Source organism: Arvicola amphibius, chromosome 5 (assembly GCF_903992535.2).
Source record: "Arvicola amphibius chromosome 5, mArvAmp1.2, whole genome shotgun sequence".
In the NCBI taxonomy this organism is placed as follows: Eukaryota; Metazoa; Chordata; class Mammalia; order Rodentia; family Cricetidae; genus Arvicola; species Arvicola amphibius.
The window spans coordinates 139687447-139709892 of record NC_052051.1 but is presented as its reverse complement, the minus strand read 5'-3'; the positions used below and the strand labels follow the sequence as shown (position 1 = coordinate 139709892).

At 45.4% G+C, this 22446-nt stretch overlaps 1 protein-coding gene across 2 annotated transcripts in view; it reads right to left on the bottom strand.

Annotated features, from left to right (window-relative positions):
* Positions 1-21326: 21326 nt before the first annotated feature.
* The window catches only part of Malt1 (MALT1 paracaspase), a 41596-nt gene continuing 40476 nt past the window's right edge, over positions 21327-22446 (bottom strand). For both annotated transcript variants that reach the window (XM_038331959.1, XM_038331960.1), the window contains one exon: positions 21327-22301. In XM_038331959.1, coding sequence (XP_038187887.1) covers positions 21861-22301 — 441 coding nt within the window. In that variant the 3' untranslated portion in view covers positions 21327-21860. The remainder of the gene's footprint in view (positions 22302-22446) is intronic.

Below are 22446 nucleotides of genomic sequence, written 5' to 3'. Positions count from 1 at the left end.
AGCAAACAAACAAAATAAAGAAGTAAATAAAAAGAAACAAGGACCACTGAAGCGAAGCCGTGGCTTTATTGTGACAGTAGGTACTAGGCAGCTGGGGCTGACAACCAGCTATGATTTATAATAAGAGGCCAGGGTCACTGAGGTGACTCTTCTGAGAAATATTAGCATCAGCACATGCTACCAGTTGAACTTGGTGATGTCTAAGAGTCTCCCACACGGTTCTGGTTTGGGTGGCAATAAAACCTTCCAGAAAGGCCACAACTGTGGATGACCACCAAGAACAGCAGCAGCTGTGGGGGGAGCCAGCCCGAGTGTGTGAGATGAGCTATGTTTTCTGTGGAGGGCAGAGCCAGAGAAGTGGATCCCCCAGACCCCGGGAGCCCAGAAGATCACCAGTGGGGCCCAGACATTGGGCAGTGATCCATTTCTTCTTGAGATTGTGCCCTAGTTCTTGGGGATTAGAATTCTAATTGTGAGCGGATTTGTACAAATGACAAGAATTTCTGAAACTTGAAAGGTGTATGGGTCTGAGAATGAGTAGATAGATCTCGGGTCCAGAGCTTACATTAGTATCAGTCAATGTGCTGGAGCCCACCTGCCTTCTTCCCGCATTTCAGTCTCTGGCTCTGAGAGACTCAGGTTAGAGTAGAGCAGGGTCCATCACCAATAGAGCAGACAAACCATGGATAAGGTAGGGAGGGAGCCGTGGTAAGGTAGGGAGGGAACCATGGTAAGGTGGGGAGGGAGCCATGGTAAGGTGGGGAGGGAGCCATGGGTGAGGTAGAGTGTCAGAGTCATGAGTGAGGTAGAGAGGGAGCCACAGCCATGGTTAAGTGCAGAAATCCGATACTCTTCCTAGGACAGACTAGACCTGGCTAGCTGCTCCCTGACGGCAGATTGAACATGCCGATCCTGTGGACTAGGGAATAAAGGGAGGGAAAGAGCGACGCTGTCCTGAGACAGATGGAACAAACTGTTTCCAAGAAAGTCAGCACTCCATTCACCTTTCAAACACTGGGCAGAATTAGATCCTTGGACTCTCAAACAAAAAAATCCTGGCATTCCTTGGTCAGAAGTCATGGACAGCACCCCCATTACAATCCTGTGTATGGGAAGACGCTATGTGGCCTCTTCCTCACTCCCAGCAACACTCAGCCAGGTAGTGTTGGGGTTCCCAGTCTCATTAATGAAAGAAAAGAGAGAGACTGAGCAGGGAGCTAGAGGAGAAGGGTGTTAGATTTGGGAGAAAATCAACAGGGCAGGTAAGCTGTAAAGTCTTGGCAGCAGTTATGAGATGGAAGAGGGAGGAAAGGAAGAAAGAAAGCCGTGCCTTTTGAGTTAGTCTGAGAAAGGGCATGGTGTGCAATGCAGGTCAGAAAGCCTCCGGAAGGCAGAAGGAGCCAGGGGCTTTGGAGAAAGCGAGAAAGCCCTGAGCATCAGGGAACGCTTGCTTAGGCTTTGCCCAGGATTCCATGGGAAAAGACAGGAAGTAGGAAGAGTCATTCTTTTCGTGAATCAAAATGAAAGTTCAGCAGGGAGGTCTGAAGGGGGCTACTGGAATGAGGAGCCTGGGGAAGACTAAGTACACTATCTAATTAAAGGGGTAACCACTTCTATTGCCTTAGCAAGTCTACTGACCAATCAGATCTCCTGTGGGCTGGCCTGGCAAGGTGATTGTCAGGCACAGCTGGGCTGACTGTTAAGGCAGGGGGCAATGGGTACAAAGCTCTAATCTTGGAAGCAGTTCAGCGAGTTATCTCCACCCAGGGTTAGAGGTGGATCATTCTTTTGACCAGAAGGTCTAAGGAGGGGCAGTGGTGGCGTTTTTCCATTCTGGTGTTACCAGGGAAATGTGAGGTGAGGGAGGGGTCCCATCTCAATGCCCCAGCAAGGCTACTCACTGTCTACCTAATGATCCCGCCCAAGAGCTGAGGTCCAAAAATCATTTAGGAGATGACTGAAATTGGGGGGAAAATAGAATCTGTTTTCACCAGGAAAATCCAGAGATCTCATTCCAAAGCTGTTAACCAGAGGGACTGGTTGGTGTCTGGACTGGATGGGAGGCAGCACCCTCCCGGCAGAGGAATTCACTTAAGGGAAGAGAGATTAGGAGAAACCCTGCCCGATCCAGAACTTCCCTCTCGCCTTTTTGCCTTGGCCTGGGACAGATCAAAGGACGTTTCTTGCTTCTGGACAAAAAAAAAAAAAAAAAAAAAAAAAAAAACTATAGCTGTTCATTTTAGTGTTTCTGCTCCTAAAAGTGTGTGCTTAGTTTCTACCTCCTGTTCTTTCCTGGCCTCTAGGGGTAAATTAGACATGCTAGTCACAACCGTGCATGTGCATGTTTATGTATGTATGTATGTATGTATGCGTGTGTGCGTGCCTATGTGTGCATGTGTGTAGTGTGTGTGCATATTTGTATGTATGTGTATGTGTGTGCACATGCATGTGTGTATTGTGTGTGCATGTGTGTATTGTGTGTATGTAGTGGTGGATGTTGCTGGTCTCCAGTACTCAGAGATTAGGGAGGCTACTCACGTAGCTCATAACTGATGATAGCTATTAATTTCACAGGATGGTCTGATTTCCGCAAACCGGGAGTGTGAGGATCGGAAAACCACAGTCTAAAGCGGTGGTTCCCAACCTTCCTCAGCCTAAAGCAGTAGCTCCCAGCCTTCCACTGAGACCCATTCCTCATGTTGTGGTGACCCCCAAACCACAAAATTATTTCATTGCTACTTCATAACTGTAATTTTGCTACTGTTATGAGTCATAATGTAAATATCTGATAGGCAGAATATCTGATATGTGACCCTCCCCCAAAGGGGCTGAGATCCACAGGTTGAGAATAGCTTGGTCTAAAAGAATGAAAATGAATATTTAAGTTGATCCAACAAGGGTCAAAAAGAAAAATCCCATGAGAACAAGATTCCCCAAAGCCAGAATTGTTGACACATGGTTTCTCATGGATAAGGCTAGAATGATTTCTTACCGGATGTATCCCAGAATGAGATTATTCTCCACGCAGGAGACTGGCTACTTCCTGTTAAGGTGGCCAGGGAAGCAGAGGTAGGGGTAAGGCTGACTGGCCCAAGGTTCCCTCGCTGTTGCGGGACTTACCTTCAAAGCAGGTGAGCTCTGCCGTGGGAACAACCAACAATAGGCTGAAAGCTGGAACAATCCCTGAAGGCCCAGATGAGAGCACAGGCTGTCCCCGCGGACCCCCCCCCCCCCCCCCCCCCCCCGCCAGTACCCACCGCCCATGAAGACACTTCTGTCTGCTTTGACACCGCCCACTTGTACAGACCAATGAAGACAGCCGTCTATTGCAGAAGCACTAAATAGACAACAAAAGGAGAAGGGAACACGCAGCCTAACGGCCTCTCTCTGCTGAAAAGCCCAGGGCTAAGTGCAGCCCGGTGTGGGCGAGCAGATGTTGGGGTCGCTGATTAGATGGGTGCCGGCTCCCTGCTCGCATCCCCTCCCCTCTGACAATGGGGTGGGGACAGTTTGCTGGAAAGGTCAGAAGCGGGTCTAAAGGACAGGGGGAGGTTAATTAAAGCTGCGTGCAGCTGCCTGGCGACTCGGACATGTCACCATTTAAAGTTCTTTTTCTTTTCTGTCTTTTTAAATATATTTTTATTTTTAACTAGCTTGAAATATAGGCACTCAGTTACATAAACACACGCATGCGCGCGCGCGCGCGCGCGCGCACACACACACACACACACACACACACACACACAACAACAACAACAACAACAACGACGACAACTCCAGAAACAAACAAAAACCCCCGCCTACCTTATTTGGTACTTATTTGTACAAGACTGGGCCTGTATTGTACAGAGGGGGAAAGACAAGAAAATCGTTAAATTCCAGCCTTTCGTGGACTAGAAAGCAAGTTCAAGGCCAGCACGGGCAACTTGGACTCTCTTTCAAAATGAAAAATCAAAACTGACTGGAGGTCCTGGAGATGGCTAAGAGCACATACTGCTTTTTCCAGAGGACCCCAGATTGGTTCAACACCCCTACTGGGAAGTTCACAACTGCTTCTAATTGTAGCTCCAGGGGATCCAATGCCTCTAGCCTCTGCAGGCACCTGAATTTATGTATGCGCGCGCACGCACATACACACACACACAAAATTAAAAATAATGAAAATAAATCTTTAAAAACATCTGCTGGAGCATGTGAAAGGGCTGGTCCTGCAGACTCAAAGCTGCAGGGTCTCCACGACACAGAGCAACAGCAGGATATTCAAGAGGAGCCCCAGTGAGGCCCAGAAGAAGCCAGAGGCCTCGAACCCAACCAATGACTCATTTTTCAGTGAACACTTGCAAGACTTATGGGCTAAAGGGCACACTGTGACTCACTGTGTCACACTACAGCTTCCATGATGAGATTTTCTTTTCTTTTAAATTTTATTTTATTTTATTTTGCAAGGGAGTTTGCAAGGGCAGAGGTCAGATAGGAAGGGATGGGGAAAAGAATGGGATCAGGATTCATGATGTGAACTCCACAAAGGATCGCTAAAAAGTTTATATGTATATGTTCGTGTGTTGTGTGTGTGTGTGTTCAAAAAGGCCTGGGGATGAAGTTCAGTGATTGGGCACTTACCACCATCTGTGAGGCCTGGGTTCAATCTCTACAACTACCCGAAACTAACCAACTAGACTAACAAACAAAAATCCAAACACACATACAGCAGGCAAAGCAGAATATAAGAATAGAAAGCCATGCCAGCACTCGGGAGGCAGAGGCAGGTGGATCTCTGTGAGTTCGAGGGCAACCTGATCTACAGAGTGAGTTCCAGGACAACCAAAGCTACGCAGAGAAACCCCTGTCTCGAAAAACAAAACAAAAACAAAAAACAAACAAAAAAAGAAAATCATGCCTTATTTCTGGCTCTGTCTTTTTCTCTCAAGAGAATACCACTGTTTCCAAGGATTGCCTTCACAAGACAGTTTCAGTCCAAGCTGCAGTCCCTTAAAGAGCTGGTGAGGAAAGTTAGTACGGAGAGGGAGGGACAGGCAGAAGGTCCCCTGGGTCAGCAGCGGCACACCCTGAGATGGGTTGTGATACTAAAATGCCCTTGATTTTTTCAGGGGCTTTGTTGACCTACAGCAATGTCCCAAGACTAAGGCTGAAATAGGTACGTGAAGGAAGAAGTGGGGGGGATCCCCGGAAGGTAGGTGAGAGGAGGGAGACCCCAGGTTGTTGCATCAGAACCCAGCCTCCACCATGTATGTCCCTTGTGACGTGAGTGAAACCTGCATGACCTCAGTCTTTCACCCTGGGACCTAGGATTAGGACGAGCATTTGCAAGGAGCAGGCCTGGGTGACTCAAACACTTGGGCTGGGGCCAGGCCTCTAGGATACATTTTCTGTTTTTGGCCACTGTTATCAGTAGTTCAGTTTCTGGCTCATTGCGACCACATAGCTGATGCATTTCTGTTGCCTAAAAACTGGTCCGGGGCCAGGGAGCTGGCTTGGGTAACATTATTGCTGTGAAAGTCTGACAATTTGACTTTCACCTCCCCCTGCCTGCCCCCCCCACCTGCCCCCTGCCCCCCCCACCTGCCCCCTGCCCCCCCCCACCTGCCCCCTGCCCCCCTCCACCTGCCCCCCCTGCCCCCTTCCCCCTTAGGTTGTTTTTTTTTAAATTGAAATTGTTGACAAAAGAGGTTTATTTAGTCCAAAAGATTAAAGTGCACACATCATCATCAAGCTTCTCGAATTCTTCCTTCTTCTTAGGTAAGGTAGGAGTGGTAGCCAGGACAGGACAGCTTGTGGGTGTGGCTTCAGCTGCTGGGGCACCGCTCATCAGCCCCTAGTGTTGACTTCTGCCAGGGCCTTTGTAAACAAGCCTAGGAAAGTTCTGGCTAACATTGAGGGTAGCTGTGTCACTCAGGGCATTGAGCTTATCCTCCCCTGTCACCAACCACCCATCACTAGCAGTCAGGCAGGATGGAGCTGCAGGCAAGCTGAGCTCCCACACAGAGGCCCTGGTGCAACTGCCAGCATCGCTAATCACCAGGTGGAGAAAGCACCCACCCCAGCATGGCTCCCTTGGAAGGACCCGGATCGAGCACATTGGCAGCAACTGAGGAAAGGTGTGGTGTTATTTTATTTGTATTTTAATAAATAAACTTGCCTGAAGATCAGAACGCAAAACGGTCACATTAGTCAGCCACACAGGCCAGGCAGTGGTGGCACACACCTTTTATCCCAGCGGCCACACTAGATAGCCCTAGAGGCCGGGTGGTGGTGGTGCACGCCTTTCTTTAATCCCAGCACTAGAGAGGAATATAAGGCAGGATGAGACAGGAACTCGCTCTCTTTCAGTCTGAAGATTTCATAGAGGTAAGAGCTCTCTAGTGGCTCGGCTGCTTTGCTTTTCTGATCTTCAGGTTGAACCCCAGTATCTGTCTCTGGGTTTTTATTATTCGTGCTACAGAAAGGGGACTTCCACCCTTGGAACGCCTTCAGAAAAGGGAAATGCAAGAAGTGCCTCAATAAAATAGTTTTCTGGTTCCACACGTGTGGGAAACGGACACACACACACAACACACACACACACACACACACACACACGTGCTCGCGTGCGCATGAGTAAATTCAGGAATTAACTGTGATGGAAATGCAGAGGCTGTGGCAGGAAGATGCTGATTGAGGCCAGATTGGGATGTGAGGAGAGAAGGCCTTTAATGAGAGACCAGAAAATGGGGGCCAGTCCACCCTTAGGGCATCTTCTCAAGCTGCTGGCTGCAGCATCCTGTAACCTGACACCAAAGGGCCTCTGAGCACAGTTACCTTTGTTTTCATGACCCTGGTCCCCAGGGCCCAGGTTTCTGTAGCAGGCTTTATACAACCTGAAATTATGGGCATGGCCATGTGGGCACAAAAAAACTTGACTCTCGTCTTAAAGAGAATAAAAGAGACAGTCTTTCTGAAGCCATCTTGAGAAACATGGCCCAGGAATACAGATTTAGGTAACCTCAAATTCCATGGAGCAGTTTCCTGAAGCTTTACTGTTTTACAGAAGAAAGAGTCATAATTCAAGGCAAGTTTAAAATGCACTGGTGGATATATCAGAGGGGCTGGTACAGCAGGAGGGGGAAGCTTTCCTATGGGTCCAGATGCTAGCTGATGGCATCCTTAGCTTTTGGATTGATGGAAGCTAGTGGTCTGTTAAATTAATAGATTCCAAAGGGTTCTTTCTTCCTTCCTTCCTTCCTTCCTTCCTTCCTTCCTTTCTTTCTTTCTCTTTCTTTCTTTTTTTCATCCTTCATTCTTTCCTCCTTTTTTTTTTTTTTTCTTTCCAAGACAAGGTTTCTCTTTGTAACAACCCTGGGTGTCCTGGAACATGCTTTGTAGACCAGACTGGCCTCAAATGCAGAGGTCTGCCTACCTCTACCTCCTGAGTGCTGGAATTAAAGGCTTGCACCACCATGCCTGACTCCCAAAGATTTTTATCTATGAGTTGCAAGATAGTAGTTCAGAGAGGTGGGCAAGGAAGGCAAGGAACGGCTGCTCCAGAGGGCTCGACTTAGTTTAAGATAAGGTAATTAGTCTCTAGACCTGCGCCATTCCAATCTCTCCACAGTACTGGGATTCCAATCAATCGACCAGTCTCTGCAGACACACTGTCTTCTCAGGAGTTTTCCTTCACAGTAGTTTGTACTGAATCCCCAGAACTCTACACTGGCCAATCAGAACTGTCCTTCACCTGGTGTAAATTACAGGCTTGGAAACTGCGTGACCCCGCCCCCCACTGCTCATCCGTTGTGCACTACAGACAGCACAGCACTTTATCTGCTCCCTTCCCAGCCCAAAGGCTTCTTGCTATACTCAGCAAACCATTTTCCCTGTTGTGGTCTAAAGAGAGATTCATTCACTGCATGTAAAGTCCTTTCCAGCTACCCTAGTGCTGGATACCAGTCCACTACCTAGCTCCAAGCTGGCCTAAACTATACAGTGTATACAGTGTAACTGTCTTAACAACAAAACAAACCAAAAACCAGGGATAATTACAACTTCCCATTCACCTTCTACACTTTCTTCCTTTTCCTTTTACTCATTTGTTTTGTTTTGTGCTATTGAGACAGAGTCTCACTCAGGAGCCTTAGTTGGCCTGCAGCTCCGTATGTAGACCAGGCTGGCCTCAAGCTCACGGAGAGCCACCTGCCTCTGCTTCCCGAGTGCTGGGATGAAAACGTGCACTACTATGCTGGGCTTGTGCAGGGTTCGCCCACCCCAGGATTATTTTTGAGGGCTCCTAGCTGAGCACATGTCTTGGTGTGGGCCATGCATGGGGAAGACAGAGGGAAGGTATGACTGAGATGTGGGGTGAGGCATGTCTAAAAGTTCAGAGGTGCACAGTGACCTGCGGAACCTTGCACCTTGGGGTTACTTCCGTTTTTATTTCTCAGCAATGTCGTTCTCTAGGTCTGTGCCTTAAAGCTCACTGCACTTCTGTTCCTCATCCACGTGCGTGCGTGTGTGATTGTGTATGCGTGTGTAGGTTTGTGTATGTGTGTGTATGTTTGTAAAGGCCAGAAGTCGACACTGGGTGTCTATCTTAAGCACGTACCACCTTATCATTTGTGACAGCATCTCTCTTTGAGTCAGTGCTCACTGATTGGTAGGCTGGATGACTTTGAACTTGGGATCTGTCTGTTGCTACCCTGTCTGTTCTCAAGCCTGGCTTTGTGTGTGTGCTGTTGGTGATCGGATTCAGATCCTTATGCTTGCGTGGAAGGTACTTCACCCACACAGAGCCATCTTTCCAGCCTTGTGCAAGTATGTAGGAACCCCAAAAATCTAGCATGAAAGCATCAGCATTATGGAACTGTACACCTAGAAATGGTTACATGTGAGCCGGGTGGTGGTGGCAAATGCCTTTAATCCCAGCACTCTGGAGGCTGAGACAGGTGGATCTCTGTGAGTTCTGAGGTCAGCCTGGTCTACAGCAAGAGTACCAGGACAGGTTCCAAAGCTATACAGAGAAACCTCTGTTTTGAACCCCCTCCACCACCAAATTGCATGTATATTTCACTACAATTAAGAAGCCAGTGGGGGGGGGGGGAAGAAAAAAAGAAAAAAAAAAGAAGAAAAAGCCAGTGGGCCAGTGAGATAGCTCAGAGAGTAAAGGTTGTTGCTGGGCAAGGACTGGGGACCCCAGTTCCATTCCTATAAACCATATATAGGTGGAAGGAGAAAACGGACCCCACAAAGTTATCTTCTGATCCCCACAGGTGCAGTTCTCTATGCTCCACACACAAAATAATAATAAACAAAAGAAAAAATAGTAAGGATATAGGCTGAAACAGACTGGGAGGGGCCAGCCGGCCTTCTGTCATGGTTTGACACCCGTTGGAACAGACTCAGGTCGGGCTGTGGCTGGGGAGTTCTCCGCAATCATTCCAAGGCCCTTTCCTTTCTAGTAGACATTTCTTTGCCCCCTTTGGAGCCAGTAGAGTCTGTGGGCAGGAAAGGAGAGGATTGCGGAACAGCGGTCTGAAAAGCCCGTCAACTGCAGACCATCTGCGAGGGCGGCTTCCTTGTGCTTGCAGTTCTGAGGGTCCCTCGGGCCCTCTTCGTGCCTCCTCTGGCCCTTCCATCCGGATCGCCTCCTGCTGTATCGACCCGATTGTGGCGCAGTCTCTGACAATTGCCAGAGCACTGTCCACAGCAGGCTCAAGAAAACACTGGGAAAATGGCTAGGGAAAGGAGCCGGTCAGCCAAAGATAAATACAAGCCTGTGCTGCCCCCTGCCGGAAATCTCTGCGCATAGCCCTCTCAAACCAGATTTAGCTGGTTCCCCAAAAAGAGCAGGGATAAGGGCCAGAATGAGAGCAATAGTCTTAAAAAGGTTGTCCAGAATCCATGACGACCCCTCATGAAAGTTCTTTGCCAGTCCCTGTGGTGCCCCCATCGATAATGCTACCCTAGTGTCCGGTAGGTGAGCTCCAACCGCATCGTGGGGCTGTTCTGGCTCAGCTTTGATCCCGTCCTGTCGTCCTCTGGCCTCCTGCATTCCCCCCCACACTTTTTCCCCCCTAAGCCGGTCTGCCCAACGTCACTCGGGTTCCGGTTCTATCATCAGAGTTTCCGAAGAGTCCGTCTGATCTGTCCAGAACCTTATCACATTCCCACGTTCTGCCTGATTTCCTTCAAAGTCAGCCTGACTCAGCGTTGTTATGGAATCCATAACAATCCTTGATGTCTGATTCCCATCCTATCCACGTTTAATCGCGTCGTTATCCTCTCTACATTTGCACGGGCCGTGGATTCCCGCGGCAGTTCCATTTGCTAATTGTGAGATCTTAGCTGAGCGACCCCTATAGCCTGCCTCGATGTCTTCATCTACGACGAGGATAATGCATTAGAAGCAGGTTTCTTGGGGTTCTGCAGTACAGGCACGAAGCAGGCAGTGCATGAGAAGTGTCAGCTTGCCTGCTCCTTGGAAGCGTTGGCCATCTCTTCCCTTTCACACCAACTTGTGCGTCTATCTGGGTTGCTTGAATATTCACTAACCTGCTCCACAAAGCTCAGAGCAGCTCCGTGACGTCAATTCCAGTCACTTTTCTCTTCCCTTTTTAAAAAAATATTTTTATTTTATTTTATATGTATGGGTGCTTTGCCTGCGTGTATATCTATGCACCGCTTCCAAGAGGCCAATTGGGAGGAGCGGAATCCCTGGAACTAGAGCTACATTCAATTGTGAGCTGCCATGTGGGGGCTGGGAGCTGAACTCCGGGCCCCTGGATCCCAGTGTAGCGCTGCGCCTTTCTCAGGGTACATTTTTCTATTTGCTGTTGCTGTTGTTTGTTTTAAGATAGGGTTTCTTTGTGCAGCAGTCTTGGCTGTCCTGGAACTCTCTTTGTAGACCAGGCTGATTTCGAACTCACAGAGATTCGCCTGCTTCTGCCTCCCCAGTGCTGGGATTAAAGGCGTGCGCCACTACCGCCCGGCTCAGGGTACGCTTTTTAAGCCCTAAAACCAAGGTCCCTGTGTAACAGCAGCTGTCACGTGCCTATGAAGCTGTGTCTGAAAGCAGCGAATCTGACAAAGAGAAAGCTACTGACAGAGTAGAAAGGAAGCAGGCTAAGTCATGGCCAGATACTCGGGAGAGGGAAAGCAGATAGACCAGTGGGTGGGCGTGGTGGCGAGGAAAGAACGTTAAAAGATGTTCGTATGGAAGGGGTCGGGCGTGAGACTTAGGTGGTTTCCAGTTTCGCAAGGAAAACCAAAGAGAGGCTCTCAGTCAAAAATGAGAGAAGAGAATGAGCAGGAGGGGGAAGGGAGAGGGACTGAGGGCTTTAGGGAGATGTGTAGGAAAGACGGCCAGGATTGGGATACCATCCTTTCAACGGAAGCCATCATTGGGTGAGTTGGATGGAGATGGGAGCTAGAAGAGTGGGTGAGAGCAGTTGCTGGTACGTGTGAGCCATAGTGAGCCAGGGCAGAGTGAGCCCAGGTTAGCCTACAGAGGAAGGCAGGAGAGAGAGAAAGGAGAAGCACCTGCGGGCTAGTAGTCTTCGCTCTCACGGCGCTGACGGTGTGAGAGGCCTATGAAGATGAACTCCAGGATGTCTTCGGGGATGGCTGGGTTTATGAGAAGAGGCCACTGTTGGTGAGGAAATCAGAGAAAACTTGGGTGGGACATCACCACGGAGTTGAGTTTCCCAAGAATGATGGGGATGAGGTGGAGGATGAGACTTCAAGACAAGAGATAAAGCCTTGGCTCTGTCTTCGAGGCAGCCGGAAATCACGTCCGCTAGCATCTCTTCCAACTATGTTTCTGTGAATGCTTTGGGATTTCATCTTTTCCATTTCTCTCCAAATAGCTTATCGACGGGCACAATTAGCTTGTCTCGCCAGCAGGGGGAGGGAGAGACTGCAACCAAAACTCTTGTGCTCGCGGTGGCTGATGACTCCACTTGACCAAACCCTGCGACCCGAATTCCGTCTCAAGGTTTATCCCACATAGCAAGAAAACCGACTCCCACTGCTGTTTTCTGACTTTCACTGACTTTCACTTGCAGATTGTGGCATGGCCCACACCAAGAAGTAAAAGTGTAATTTAAAAAACTTAAAAAGTTGGCCGGGCAGTGGTGGTGCGCACCTTTAATCCTAGCACTCGGGAGGCAGAGGCAGAAGGCCTGGTCTACATAGTGAGTTCCAGAACACATCCGGGACTACATAGAAAGACCCTGTCTCAAAAATAAAATAAAATATAAAAATAAAAAGTGAAGGGATACACGGTCCCCTCCTTGGGGCTTTGGTAACAATTACCACTGGCCTGGTGGTTTAAAACAACATAAATTTATCCCGAGAGACTGCTGCTATTTTCCCCCTCTAGTTTTGTGAGGATTAGCATTGGAAATTTGATGGAGATTACACTGAATCTGTAGATTGATTGTTTTTGGTAATGCAGTCATTTTCACTACATTAATTCTGCTAATTCATGTGCATGGGAGGTCATTCCATCTTCTACCATCTTCTTTAATTTCGTTTTTCTGTGTTTTAAAGTTTTCGCTGTAGAGGTCTTTCACTTCCTTGACTATGTTTATTCCTCGTTGTTTTTATTTGTTCCTATTGTAAATGGAATTTTTCATCTGACTGTTTCCTCAGCAAGTTTACTATTGATACATACAAAAAGCTACTGAATTTCCTGTGTTAATCTTGTTACTTTGCTGAAAGTCTAAAGACTTTCTGGTGGAGTCTTTAGAGTTTTTAATTAAAAAAAAATATGGGTAACAGCCCACCTACTGTGGCCTCCCTTTACTCTCTGCCCCCATTCCCAGGGGACCCCACAAATGATCTTATCCTTCCTCCCTTATACTGTCCCCTTGTCTTAGCCACCAACACCTGGAAGCACTTTTTGCTTGGAACCCACTGGCACACTGGCCTGGGAATCAGGTAGATGATCTTTAAGACAGGAAAGAGGGGGCAGGTTTACAAACCCTGCAACTACCCAGGCCCAGAATCAGGGTTCTGTGTTGTCCTTCATCAACAACCACCTCATCTGTGATCTGTTGGAGTGTGTGTGGGGGGGTCAGTCTCGGGGACCCAGGGCTGCAGAATCTCCGCGACATGGGGCTGCAATGGGTCCAGGAAGAGTCCCAGTGACGGCCCAGCATCGATGGTGCAGCAGAGACCAAGGGCCTCGAACCAAAACAATGATTCTTTGCTATAAACGCCTGCATGTAAAAATGTATGGATAAAGGGTTTACTGGTTTACTGTGTGACTCACTGTGTCACACTCTCTCTATGATAAGATTTCCCTCTTCTTTCTTTTCTTTTTCCTTTTATTCTCTTAAATTGTATTTGTTTTATTGGGGGGATGGGTGGAATCAGGAGGCGTGATATGAGAGACAAAATACTGAATCAAAAAAAGAGAGAGAGAGAGAGAAACTGTACTCCACAAAACTAGAATATCTAAAAGAGCTGGGTGGTGATGGCGCATGCCTTTAATTCCTACACTCAGAGGCAGAGGCAGGAGGACAGGAGGATCTCTGTGAGTTTGAGGCCAGCCTGGTCTACAAAGCGAGTTTCAAGCTGGGCAGTGGTGGCACATGCTTTTAATCCCAACACTTAGGAGGCAGAGACAAGCAGATCTCTGTGAGTTCGAGACCAGCTTGGTCTACAGAGTGAGTTGCAAGACAGGCTCCAAAGCTACAGAGAAACTCTGTCTTGAAAGACCAAAAAAAAATTTTTTTTTAAAAGAAATGTTTGTCTTGAAATGTAGATATGTACCACCTACCAAAGTTAAATCAAGATCAGATAAGCAATTTAAAAAGGCCTATAACCCCTAGTAAAACAGAAGCAGTCATTAGAAGTCTACCAAACAAACAAATGGCCAGGGCCAGATGGTTTTAGTGCAGAATTCTACCAGACTTTCAAAGAAAAGTCAACTTCAATGCTCTTCAAATTATTCCACAAAACAGATCACTATGATCAAGGAGGCTTCATTCCAGAGATGCAGAGAAGGCTCAACATAAACGAATCAATAATTGTGATCCACCATATAAGCAGACAGAAAGACAAAAACCACATGGTCATCTCATTAGATGCAGAAAAGATCTTTGGCAAAATTCAATACCCCTTCATGATAAAAGTCCTCACTGCGAGGTGGGGATCTTTCCCCCTTTTCCTCCTCCACAGTGCAGTCTGGTGCTGCTGTGGCTACATGTGAGAGGAGACTTGCCAAGCAAAAGGTTGACTACTGAGACCAGATGCTTCTCGGCTGAGAAACTTCATGCAAACCACAGCTTACCTGGAAAGTAACAGAGACGACAGCAGGCTTGTTGTCTGAAGCACAAGGGGAAGCCCCTCTTCCCTCAGAGGAGAGCTGCTAGAACCATCTGAAAACCACTGGACTCCACTGTGAGGTCAAGTGTGTGAATGAGAGAGCGAGAAGGGCAACAAAAGCTCACGTGGGAAGAGAAGCGAGGATGCTGAGGTCAGATAACAACGTAGTCGGAACAGTGTGTTGCAGATTGTTACAGATTATCAGCCTTTAGAGAGAGAAGTGCTCTTTGCAATTCAGAAAGGACATTGGGAGGAGTAAAACTAAAGCTTATAAACCTACTTTAAAGATGGGATGGTTTGAATGACAGTGGACCCAATAGGCTCGCATATCTGAATGCTTGCTCAGCAGTTGGTAGAACTGTTTAGGAAGGATTAGGAGGTGCCTTGTTGGAGGAGGTGTGCCACTTGGGGAGGGCTTTGAAGTTTCAAAAGCCCATACCATTCCCAGTTAGCTCTCTGGTTGCCTCAAAATTGTAGATAAGGATGTAAGTTCTCAGCTATTGACTCAGCACCATGCTGACTTGCCATTCTTACTGCCGTGATGGTCATGGGACTCACCCTCTGAAACTGTGAGCCCCCAGTAAATTCTTTCTTCTATAAGTTGCCTTGATCATAGTGTTTCTTCATAGCAATAGAAAAGTAAACTAAGATGTTTTAATAATGTTTTATCAGAACAACCTTCTCCACTAAACAAACCATATCAACATCATTAATTTAGGCCAAATCCTTTAGGGATTTTTATTTATCTATCTATTTTTTTAAGACAGGGTTTCTCTGTGCAACCTTGGTGGTCTTGGAACTCACTTTGTAGACCACACTGGCCTGGAACTGAGATCTGCCTGCCTCTGTCTCATGAATGCTAAGATTAAAGGCATGTGTCACCACACCTAGCTTAGAGATATTTTTTAATGTGACTTGTGGTATTCACCTGAGAGATGGCAAATTATTTTCTTCTCTGAACATTTTAATATTAATAAAAATTTTCTTGGTCTGGGGTAATGGCTTACTTTGTAAAGTACTTGCCATACAAGCATAAGGACCCGAGTTTGAATGTCCCAGACCCATGTAAAAAGCCAGGTGTGGTATAATCCCAGTACTGGCTAGGCAGATAGGCATTCCCAGGGTTCCGGCCAGTTAATCTTGCTGAATCGGTGAACCCTAGTTTCAGTAAGAGACACTGCCTAAAAGTAGGGTCTGGAGAGATGGCTCATCATTTAGGAGCACATAATATTCTTGCAGTGGACCCAAGTTCAATTCCTAGTGTTAGTGGGTGGCTCAAAAATGAATTCAATTCTAGATCCAGGGAATCTAATACTCTATTCTGGTCTTAAAGGGCACCTACATTTATGTACACACACACACACACACACACACACCCCAACACACACACACATTTAAAAAGGCAGAGTAGGCTGTGGATACCAGGCAAATAAATGGTGCATAGACATATATCCGTGCAAAACATTCATACACATAAAGTAAAATAAAAATAAAAAAATACTTCAAAGAAAAAAAAGAGTAGGATTGAGAAGACCAGCAGCAGCCTTTAGCCTCCATACATAGACACATGCATGTGCACGTGCACATACAAAACACATGCATGTGCGCACACACACAGATAAATAGAGAGTATTATCATTGAAGACTCAACTACTGAGATGCTGTTAAAATGTTTTCAGAAAGCTGGACATGGTAGCACATGCTTTTAATTCCACCCAACACTTGAGTGGCAGAGGCAGGTGGATCTCTGTGAGTTTGAGGTCAGCCTGGTCTACATGAGGAGCTCCCAGGACAACCAGGACTAGAGAGGCCCTTTCTCAAAGAAAAAAATCAAACCAAAAAAAAAAAAATTATCTGAAGCCTTTTCCTGTTGTGGTTAGAGAACACCAAGATCTAGCACGTGAAGTCTCCAAATTAAAGACATCATCTCTCCTGCTGCCAAAAGACGACAATTTCTTGTAGACTTCAAAGGTCCTTTTCTTTTTGTCTCTTAGACATGAAAATCTTTATTTTCTCCTCCATCAGGTATGAGTACCTAACGTAACAGCTTCTGCACTGATTTACAGTCACTGCAATACCTTCCCCATCATTTTGTAACAGCAAAAACAGCACTGTGGTCTAGGTTTGAGTCATCCGAGGCACATGAACATCTCAGGTTAGCCCAACAATCGGTTTCTTCATCTATAATTACAAGCCCGTTGAAGGTTAAATGAGACTGAACAAAAAAAAAATGCTCATCTCAGCCTACAGAAAGTGGTGCTATCCATTGCTCTCAAGCCTAGCAACTTAATGGCAAACACTCACATGCTATTTTTACTACTTACAATGCTATTTATCCACCATGTTCAAACCTGATGAAAAACATGGTGCGTAGGTAGGACCAGATTTACTTTGGTTTGGTGGTACTATGGGTCAGATCCAGGGCTTTGGGGGTGCTGGGAAGCACCCCCCCCTTGGTTGAGTTATACCACCAGCCCAGCTTTTCTCAGATTGTAACATGAATTAGAAACAAACACCTTGTAATTCACGACATTAAAGTATGCGTGCTGCAGCAGTGCTCATGCATGAGAGTGTGTTTACACAAGATAAAAACATGTCCTCAGGAGAAATTCATCAAAACTGGGGCAGTTCTATATGATTGCACTCATCTATATTTTAAAGTTGCGTAACAGCTCAGTATGTACACTTTGGAAAACATAGCTAAGAAAATCAAAAATATAATCCCAACGTAGATAAACTGTTATACTGTTCTGGGTTGGTACACAGACTATTTTATACACTAATAACTGGTCATGTTAAATCTGCATTTTTGTTTGTATAAAGTGACTTTGGAGCGAATAAAATTCAACTATAACTTATTTTTATTTTTTAATTAATTATTTTTGTTTTTTGAGATAAGGTCTGTCTACCCTGGCTGTCCTGGAACTCTCTATGTAGACCAGACTGGCTTTAGACTCAGAGATCCACCCATCTCCTGAGTGCTGTGTTCCTTTATCTGGCTTAATTTATGTGTGAGTGTTTTGCATGCATGTATGTCTGTGCATGCCTAGTGCCTTCAGAGGCCAGAAAAGGGCATTGAATCCTGCGGAACTGGAGTTCCAGACAGTTGAGAGGTGAGTCAACCTGTGGTTATTGGGACTCACACTGGGTCCTTTGGAAGTGCAGTCAGTGTTCTGAGCTTTTTCTCCATCTTTGTGCAATTTATTTTGATGTACATTTCCAATCTTATGAAAATACTTTACAGACTTTAATAACAGACATACTCTACCTATATAGGTATGGTTCTGAGAAAATCAAATGTGATTCTTTTGAAAGGACTGGTAGTTATGAGTTTTGCATGAAATGAATCTCACTCTATATAGCACAGGCTTCTGTAGTTCAGGCTGGCCTCCTACTTGTAGCAATCTTGTTTCAGCCTGAATGCTGGTCTGTAGGTATGAGCCACACGCCTGGCCAAAACAGTGGTATTTTATAGGAATAGTTTCATTTAGTACTGCTAACTCTGTGAGGTTCTTTAGGCCCTCTGGTGTGCTACAGCTCATAACCCGCGACTGTACAGAGAGGAAAGCAGTCATTATCTATGAGACAGGAAGCCTCTTCACGTGCAAAAGCCTAACTTGGTGTATGGGGCCCTCAAGCATTTTCACCGCTGCCAAGTTGGAAATGACAGTGCGCGCACTTACACATCATTCTCATGCTTTACGTGCATTTTTCTGTACAATAGTTTGTTCATATCAGAAATATGTCATATAGTTGTGGATGTAAAAATTTTAAAATAGTTAGGCCTGGATAAAACTTACAGTATCAAAATATGAATTAAAGTGTTGGGATCAACCTCAGAAATGGGAGTTAAATAAACAGTGGAATATATAAATTCTGAATTTTTATGTGTATGTGTTTGCCTGCATGCCTGTGTGTATCCATGTGTGTCTAGTGTCATTAGATTCCTTGGAACTGGATTACAGAGGGTTGTTAGAATCCACCCTGAGGTTCTGTTTGCTACCAGCTGGCAGCTAGAAGCAATGACAAAATGTGGATCAGTGGAAGTTCAAATAACAGGAAACAAGAAAAACCCACAAAAGTAAAAATACTCAGATTTCATTCTCATGTTAAACTTGTGCCCGTATACAAATCAATTACCTAAGCTCCGGCCTTATGACTTTGTTTGCTGAACTTGACAAGAATTTGTGACTTACTGACAAGGCTACCTGGCTGCTTCATGCTCAAGCCAAAGACTTGAAGCGTCACACACTTTTAGGATGAAGTGGGAAATGTCCATATGCTGGCTGTTTTTCTGTTTCTGACACAGACTAATCATTCTGGAAGAGGATGGGAGAAAATGCTCCCATCAGATTGGCCTATAGGGCCTGTGGTGCCTTTTCCTGACTGATGACTGATATGGGAGGGGCCTAGGACACTGGGCAGTGCCACCATTGAGTTACTGGTCCTGGTTGCTCTAAGAAGGCAGGCTGAGCAAGCCAGCAGGCAGCATTGCTCCATGGCCTCTGCAGCAGTGACTCCCCTCAGTGATGGAGTATAACCTGAGGGCTGTAAGCTGAAATAACCCTTTCCTCCTCAAGTTGCTTTTGGTCATGGTGTTTATCACAGCAATAGAACTGAATGGGATGTGAAGGTGAAGTCCAAGTTGTAAGAGATGCCAGGATGTTAGAAATGACAGCACCTGCCATGTCTGCCAAAGAAAGCTGCTGGCGTGTGATTAAACCTACACCCTTGCTGATTTTCCAATATAGATGGCTTTTATTTTTCAAGCCCTGGCTAGAACTTCAAGCACAACGCTAGACAGAATTGTGAGTGAACAACCTTATGGTATTTTAGTTATTTTTCTTCTGTTTGAAACTTTTTGGGGAGGCAAAGACTTTATATGTTTCGGGCTGGTTTGGTACTATGTATTTCAGGCTGGCAACAACTTTACAATAATCCTGTTTCAATCTCCTAACAGCTAGGATTAGAGAAGTCCACAAGAACACCGCCTTATTCCTGATCTTAAAGGAAAAAGAATTCAGCATTCAGTCTATTACCTTTAAATATTCTTTTCATGTCGAAGGTCTCCTTTATGCTGTTATCACGAAAGGATGTTAGAGTTGACTTTTTTCCTACTTACCAGAAGGATATACAAGATTATGTATTTGTGCTCTTACTGATTTGCTGTATCTACCCCCCAAATCAACACCTGTGGAAGTACTGTGGTTATGTGTAGATAGGATGTTTCCAGTTGAGGTCTAACAAGGCAATGCTCTAACTTCCCGCTGTAGCTCTCTGCAGTTGATAAAAGGATGGAGATGAAAATAAGGCAGGTCAGTATGTTATGCCATGGGCCAAGTTGGACAGGAAGTGAATTCCAACTACAGTAACTCCTGGGGTAGCCTCACTGAATACTCTGAACCTCATTTTCATTTTTGTGAAATCAAATCTAAGTTGGTGTGTTCAGCGACTTCTAGAACACAGCTACCATGAAAAGTGAAAATCAACTGTGTATTAGCCTAATTGACTTTTGGACACTAAACCAATCTTGAGTTCTTGGGATAAATCTTAATTGATAAGGTTTATAATCCCTTTTATGTATTGCTAGATTCAGTTTGATAGTATTTTATTAATGATTTGGTGTTTGTATGTGCAACAGATACTGGTTTGCAGTTTTGCTGTGATGCTTTGAACTTGGGGGGAATAGTAGGATATATTTTCTATTTTAGGAAGAACTTGCAAGAAAGGTAGGGCTAATTTTAATGTTTGTCAGGACCGAATAGTGACAGCATCTGTTTGTAAGATTTTCTTTGTTGGGGATCTTGTGATTACTGATCTTTTTGTTAATCTTGTTATTTCAAGTTGCTTTTAAGTCTGCTTGTAGTCAAATCAAAATGATAAGGCTATTATCTCTTGTGGCTTCTGAAGTTAAACAAGGAAGCAAGAAAGCCACTTTCTTTTTTTTTAAAAAATATTTATTATTTATTCATTTATTATGTCTGCTTGTATGCCTGCAGGCCAGAAGAGGGTTCCAGACCTCATTACAGATGGTAGTGAGCCACCATATGGTTGCTGGGAATTGAACTCAAGACCTTTGGAAGAGCAGGCAATGCTCTTAACTGCTGAGCCATTTCTCCAGCCCAGAAAGCCACTTTCAATGATGGGAAAAGTCAGCAGTCACCAGAACTATTCAGTTAATCTCTATTCTTAAGCCCTACTGTTAGCTTTAAACGTAGACAAATATTTTACCACCTCCTCATTGTTGCATGAACTTATGAACAAGAAATTTCAGTCTGTTCCACATAAGATTTATATACAAGCCTCTTGACTAACACTTGAAGCAAAGTTCTGTAATCACAAAATCATAAGCAGTTCTCAGGGTTATAAACAGCTCTCTCTCCTCCCTCTTCCTCCTTAGATACACAAATAATACCTACCTAAGACCCTGTAGGGAAGGAAGTGCATAGTAGGAAACCACTGGCATGGAAATTTGAGACTAGAACTCAGACGGCAGCTTGCCTCGGTTTTCTCCATTGATAAATTGAAGTTGTTAAGTCTGGTGATTGAAAAGGTTCTTGCTGGGGCTGAAGCAATGGCTCAGTGGTTAAGAGCATTTGCTATTTTTTATTTTTGTTTTTTTGAGACAGGGTTTTCTGTGTAGCATTAGCTGTCCTGGAACTTGATTTGCAGACCAGGCCTGTCTCTGCCTCCCGAATGCTGGGATTAAAGGCGTGCACCACCACCGCCAGGGGAGCACTTGCTATTCTTGCTGATGACACAGGCTCGGTTCCCAGCATTCACAGTGAGTGGCTCACACCTATCTGTAATTCTAGTTCTGAGGATCTGATACCCTCTTCTAGTCTCCATGGGCACATTATACATTCAGGCGTACACATACACACACATAATAACTCTGAAAAAGAAAAAGGGTTCTTTTTTGGTGCCAACAATATAACTCACTCTATAGCAATGCCATTCATACTGCTTTTCTGAGTAGTCAAAATGAAAATATTTGGTATATATACGTATACATTCAAATAATTTATTTCCCCCTCCAGTAATGATCAAGCCCAGGGCCTTCCACGTATTAGCTGAGATTGTACCATGTATTGTACCAGTTGTAAACACTGAGCTATATTTACAGGCCTTATACTTCACTCTTATAGAACAAATTAATTCACAAACTCTTAAAATGAGACAAAAGCAAGATATATAGTCTGATTAAATAATGTATTTTTTTTTCTCTTTTTGGTTTTTCAAGACAAGATTTCTGTGTAGTCCTGGCTGTCTTGAAACTCACTTTGTAGACCAGGCTGGTCTCAAACTCAGAGGTCCATCTGCCACTGCCTCCTGAGTGCTCGGATTAAAAGTGTGTTGTCACCACCACCCAGCTTAAACAATGTAATTCTAGTACCTCCCATTCCTGAGAGCCTGCTATAGACAGTTGTTGCCAGTTTTCATGCTATGAATATGCATTTGCTTTCTCACCTCATTTTATAAAAGTGCTATTTCATGTGAAAGCACTGTAATTATTCTAATTTTCAAACACATGAAGGTCAGTTTTCAGAAATCCTAAGCCTGTCAGAAAAACTGAATGGTATTTCATCGGTTGTCTCTACCGGCACATTACTTCTACCAAACTGGCAGGAGTAATGGTGGGTGGGATAACTTGAAATAAAGGCATGTGGAGTCCGGCTGCAATGACACCTGTCTGGTGGCATATCACTGTCTGAGTTACCAAGATGTGAATGGTACACACCATGGAAGGAGTCCTGAGACGAATGAAAATGGCCTGCTCCCCCTGCGGTAGGTGTGGAGCTGTGATAAGGCTCATCAGGCAAACGGCAAGCTTGGAAGCAAGTCTTCCTGCCCAGTCCTCGATGCATGTCTAACTTGGCAATGAGAGGCTTCCCAACATTCACTTCCTGCTTCTCCTCCACAGTGTCTTCCAGTCCTGAATACTGATATGACAAACATACTGTGAAGATCAGGTGTTCCTAAAAACGAAAAGAGGTTTACCATGTTTATTAACTGTGGAAACCTTGAAGTACCACTCCCTACCCCACAACGAAGCCCCACTCAGCTCCCTCTCTGAGGTTTCTTTCCAACACTCATAAGCCAACAGCAGGCTGTCTCGTTCAA